The following is a 5,978-nucleotide window of genomic DNA, read 5'->3' as shown; positions in this document are numbered from 1 at the left end:
AAAGTACAAAGTTTTGTAACACGAAATGAATTTAAAACTATACAAAACTAGAAATTATTGAGAGTTAAAGTAACAGGAAATAAACAGTCAAGGTAACAGATTTAAATACATTTCATGATAGACTGGACCAATTGACTGAATTCTCACTGCTAAAATAAGGTTCTCACTTGTTCTCTGTCTCTCTGTCTCTCTCTCTCTCTCCCCCTTTTAGGTTTCATTATGGAAAACACTATCAGATGTTTCTACAACATTCCTTGAATGTTCAGAATATTATTAGAAGACACTTCACAACTGATTTATCAGGTTCAAATGGTGTCAGTGCACATTATGCAAATCATGCATGAATTTTCTTCATTTGTCTACATGCTACCCTAACTGGTCCTTGCTGTAAACTAAACAAAGATATTCAGCTCAGAAAGATAACCTCTTACCAAATCCCCTAAATTAATATTTATTATGCCTGAGGAATCAGGTACTGTTTCATTATTGATATATTTCACAACTTCCATTAGCAATTAGGTGAATAGATTGTGAATGAATTTTATGACTTGCACTTTATTCAAAAGAAAACAACAAAAAAGGTAAGGGATTACCCACTGGTAAGTGGCACATCCATTATCAAGCATATGGATTTGAGCCTCCAAATGGAGTATTCATTTCATATTGTTTTTTTCTTTGCAGATTATTTTTAACCAGTGCTTTCTCTACTTTGCCTGAAAAAATGTGGCAAAATATCAGCATAACTGAATTCATACTGTTAGGATTGGCCCAAGAGCCTGTGAAAAAGAAGATGGTATTTGTAATCTTCTTCATTTTCTACGTGGGAACCATGATAGGGAATTTGCTTATTATTGTGACCATCAAGTTCAGCCAGACACTTCGTAGCCCCATGTATTATTTCCTATTTTACTTGTCCCTTGCTGATTCCTGCTTCTCAACTACAACAGCCCCCAGACTAATTGTGGATTCACTTTCTGCACAAAGAACCATATCTTACAACGAATGCATGACTCAAGTCTTCGCATTACATTTATTTGGCTGTATGGAGATCTTTGTGCTCATCCTCATGGCTGTGGATCGCTATGTGGCCATTTGTAAGCCCTTACATTACTCAACCATCATGAGATGGCAGGTCTGCACCACCCTGATCATTCTTGCATGGATAGGGTCTTTTATCCATTCTATAGCCCAGATTATCTTGGCATTGAGAATGCCTTTCTGTGGACCCAATTTGATTGATCATTACTGCTGTGATTTGCAGCCCTTGCTGGAACTTGCTTGCATGGACAAATATATGATCAATTTATTGATGGTGTCTAACAGTGGGGCCATTTGCTCAAGCAGTTTTGTGATTCTGATAATCTCATACATTGTCATCTTGCATTCATTGCGGAACCACAGTGCAGAAGGAAGGAAAAAAGCTCTCTCAACTTGCACTTCTCACATCATAGTGGTAATCTTATTCTTTGGTCCATGTATATTCATATATACACGTCCCCCAACCACTTTCCCCATGGACAAGATGGTGACTGTATTTTATACTATTGGAACCCTTTTTCTCAACCCACTCATCTACACACTGAGGAATGCAGAAGTGAAAAGTGCCATGAGAAAGCTCTGGCATATTAAAATTACCACAGAAAGCAAAAGCTGAATTGAGGACTTTAGCTGATTCCTTAAACCTGTACAGATATCAAATATAATAGTGTACATCCTTACTTGCCCAACACTCTCTAATATAATAAATAATAAATATGATTTCCTTATTTTTTTCTCTACCTCTTTCCTCAAACTTTTAGCTTTCTTCATAATGCCAGCCTGGTTCCCTCTTTCCCTGAGAGCTCAAGTTTGACACTATGGGTTATGAAAGGCTCATATTTCATAATATGAAATATGAGTTGCAGAAGTCTCTTGCTATAGCTCCTATAGGAAGAACTATATATATCCTCCTATAGGAACTACAACAAGAGACTTCTGCAACTCTAAAAGGAAAAGAAGTGAAATAACCTACGGGGTCAAAACTACCTCAGAAATTACAATACATCATAGATGCAACATATTTTCTGAGATTGTAGTACAGAAAGGTAGAACCTAATTTAAAGGGAAAAAAGTGTATATTATTTCATCTGAAATTGGGTTTATCAATGGAATAAATGAAAGCATGAGAGGCATTCAGAAATACTTAGTGAACTCGTCTCTAGTTAACAGAGTTGGAGAGAATGTACTTTTGCAACAGGAAGCCACTTTATCTGTGCTTTCCTAGAGAAGGTGTAGTGTTTCTTGACAAGTTAGAATTACCAATAGAATATTGATGCTTATAGTGAGCAAAGTAGATTATCAGCCTCTCTTCAAATATGTGCATGCCAGGGGTGATATCATGAAGTTTTAAAATTCATTCATTTTAGAGAGGACAAAAATATTAAATCAAAGGTACACATGCACCTCGATATTTATAGGAGCAATATCTATAATAACAAAATTATGGAAATAACTCATTTCCATGAAATGATGAACTGGGTAAATACATGACTATATATATATATATATATATATATATATGTATATATATATATATATATGGTGTATTACTCAGTTATAAATAAGAATGAGAAATGAGATCTAGTCATTTACAATGACAAAGAGCTAGAGTATATTATGATAAATAAAACAAGCCAGAGAATAAAAATTCCATACGATTTCACTCATGTAAAAATTAAGAAAAAAATGGGTATAGTAAAAACATAGAGAAGGGGCAATTCAAAAAACAAATTCTTAACTCTAAAGACCAAACTGTTAGTTACCAGAGAGGAGGTGGGTAGGAGGACAGTTAAGTACATGATGGGGATAAAGGAGTACACTTGTCGTAATGAGCACTGGGTATGTGGTAGGTAAGTGTTGAATCACTAAATTGTACACCTGAAACTCCTATTAGGCTGTATGTGAACTAACTGAAATTTAAATAAAAACAATAAATAAATAAAATTCATTGATATCAGTGTATTCAAGTATAACACATCTTTAGTAACTGTGACAAGATTCCATTTCATTTTTAATGCTGTTCTCCTCTATTTAACTGGAAAGCTTTTCAAAACCAATATTTTCTTCTTGTCAAAGATTGCTTTTTAATTTTTTTAAATTTTATTATGTTATATTCATCACCATGCAGTACATCACTAGTTTTGATGTAGTGTTCCATGATTCACTGTTTGCATATAACACCCAATGCTCCATGCAATATGTGCCCTCCTTAATACCCATTGTTTTAAAATAAAATCATTAAAATACCATGGTTTTAGTGTTCTCACTACTTTTTGCTTTTGGAGGATATTATGAAGGCTACTGATTGCATTAGTGTCCCGAAGTTGGCACATTGATATACAACAATTTTATATATATATATATATATATATATATATATATATAGTATATATATATACACATATATATGTGTATATATATATACTATATATATATATATAAATGAATCACCATAATCTAACTAATTAGCACATCTATCTTCTCTGTATAGTTACTACTGTGTGTGTGTTTTTATGTGTGTGCACATAAGACTTCATTTAAGATCTATCCTTTTTGCAATTCCAAGTATATATACGGAATGGTTAACTATAGTGACCTTGTTATATATTAGATCTCTAGAGTTATTCATTCTATGTAAGTGAAGCCACGCACCCTATAGACAACATCTCTCCATTTCCCCCAGTGCCTAGCCCCTGGTAACACCATTCTACTCCCTGCTTCTTTGAATTGAACTATATCCTTTCCACATATAAGTGAGATCTTTCAAAACATCTCTTTCTATGTCCTGCATGTTCTATATAACATCAAGCCCTCCACCTCCATCCATGATATTGCAAATGGCAGAGTTTTCTTCTTTCTAATGTCCGAATAATATATGTCTCACATTTCCTATATTGATTCATCAGTCAAGGATGAGGTTGTGTCCACACCTTGGCTACTGTGAATAATGATGTAATGAACCTAGGAATACAGATAGCCCTTCACAATCATGATTTCTGATCCTTTGGATATATACCCAACAGTAGGATTGAAGGATGGTAATTTGACTTTTAATTTCTTGAGGAAACACTATACTTTTTTTCCATAATAACTGTTCCAATTTACATACCCATCAATAGTGTGCATGAGATCTCTTTACTTCACACCCTCACCAACATTTCATATCTCTTATCTTCTTGATAATAGTCTAACAGAGGTGATGTGATATCTCATTATTATTTTGGTTTGTATCTCCTTGATGATATATGTTGTTGAGCACATTTTGATGCACCTGTTGGCCATTTGTATGTCTTTGGAAAATGTCTATTCAGTCCCTCTGCCTATTTGTTAATGAGGGGAGATGAAGGAAATCACCATAGCTTTGGCTCAGTTTTCCTGTGAACCTGAAACTGCTCTAAAAAATAGAGTTTTATAGGGGCACCTGGGTAGCTCAGTGGGTTAAAACCTCTGCCTTTGGCTCGGGTCATGATCTTAGGGTCCTGGGATCGAGCCCCACATCAGGCTCTCTGCTCAGCGGGGAGCCTGCTTCCCCCTCTCACTCTGCTGGCCTCTCTGCCTCCTTGTGATCTCTCTCTCTGTCAAATAAATAAATAAAATCTTTAAAAAAAAATAGAGTTTTATAAAAGTTTTATAAAAATAAAAATAAAGATGTTAAGAAGAGAAAATTGAATAATAGACAAAAACCATCTACTCCGTTAACTCAAAACATATAGAAAAGAAGTAAAATAAGTTACAAAGAGGACAAAAAAAGTAAACTAAAATCATATGAACTTATTCCCCAAAATTTAACAATTCCTTTAAATGCAAATACACTGCACTTGAAAGGCACAAGTCAGCAGGATAGACAGAATAATCTCCAACAAAGAAAAGTAATGGACTAATGATATACACAACAATATGATAAATCCCAAAACAGAGACTGCACAATATGAGTAAATGCTGTAATTCAATTTTCATGAAGATAAAGAATAGACAACACTAAAACAGAGTGATACAAATCAGGACAGTAGTTGCATCTGAGGAAATTAACTGAAAAGGAGCATGACAGAACTTTCTGGGTTAATGAAAGTATTCTAGGTCTTGAATTTCTTAATGGCTATGTGAGCCATTTATCAAAACTCATCAAACTTTATACTTAAAAAAGTCTGCATTTCATTATATGTAAGATTTAGCTCACAAAAAGATTTGTATTACTAAATAACACCTTACCAATATAACTAAGCCCCCTCAAAAAAAAAAAATCCTTTTCAAATTTAGTGTTCATTTCACAGAAAAAAAAAAAAGGTAGAACAGTGAATGTCATTAAAAATTTCATTCCCATGAGTGGAAAATAAACAAATATTTTATTACAAATGAATACCTCATAGTGACTTTGATTGGCTGCCTTAGACTTCACAAAAATCAATACCTATTATACTGAAATTATGTCATCAACAAAGTGTAATATCAACTCATATATTGGGAGGAAATACTTGTAAATCATATATGTATATATTTTAAAGATTATATTGATTTGAGAGATAGAGTAAGAAGAGAAGCTGGGGGGGAGAGGGAGAAAGAGAAGCTGACTCCCCACAGAGCAGGGAGCCTGACGCAGGGCTTGATACCAGGACCCTGAGATCATGACCTGAGCAGAAGACAAATGCCTAACCAACTGAGCCACCAAGACAGGCTTTATTTATTTATTTTTTTTTTGTAAATTATGTATCTGATAAGGAACTTGTTTTCAGACTCTATAAGTACTCCTACCACTTAATAAAAAAAGCACTAACCCAAATTAAAAACTGGCAAAATATCTGAATAAACACTACTCCAAAAAAACATACAAATGTCCAAAAGAACATGAGAAGATGTTAACACCTTCAGATGATTGGTAATGCAAACCTCAGTCATAATGAGACACGACGTTCCACCCACTAGGATGTCTAGAATCAAAAAAG

At 34.1% G+C, this 5,978-nt stretch overlaps 1 protein-coding gene across 1 annotated transcript; it reads left to right on the top strand.

Annotated features, from left to right (window-relative positions):
• The first annotated feature begins 721 nt into the window (after positions 1-721).
• On the top strand, positions 722-1,654 carry LOC116859410 (olfactory receptor 4C11-like). Its single transcript, XM_032844628.1, has one exon. The coding sequence runs from the start codon at positions 722-724 to the stop codon at positions 1,652-1,654; it is 933 nt and encodes a 310-aa protein (XP_032700519.1).
• The last annotated feature ends 4,324 nt before the right edge of the window (positions 1,655-5,978 follow it).

The sequence above is a fragment of the Lontra canadensis genome, unplaced genomic scaffold (assembly GCF_010015895.1).
Source record: "Lontra canadensis isolate GAN:19392208 unplaced genomic scaffold, GSC_riverotter_1.0 scaffold154, whole genome shotgun sequence".
Classification (NCBI taxonomy): Eukaryota; Metazoa; Chordata; class Mammalia; order Carnivora; family Mustelidae; genus Lontra; species Lontra canadensis.
The sequence above is the reverse complement of the archived record's forward strand: the minus strand, read 5'-3'. Positions and strand labels throughout refer to the sequence as shown.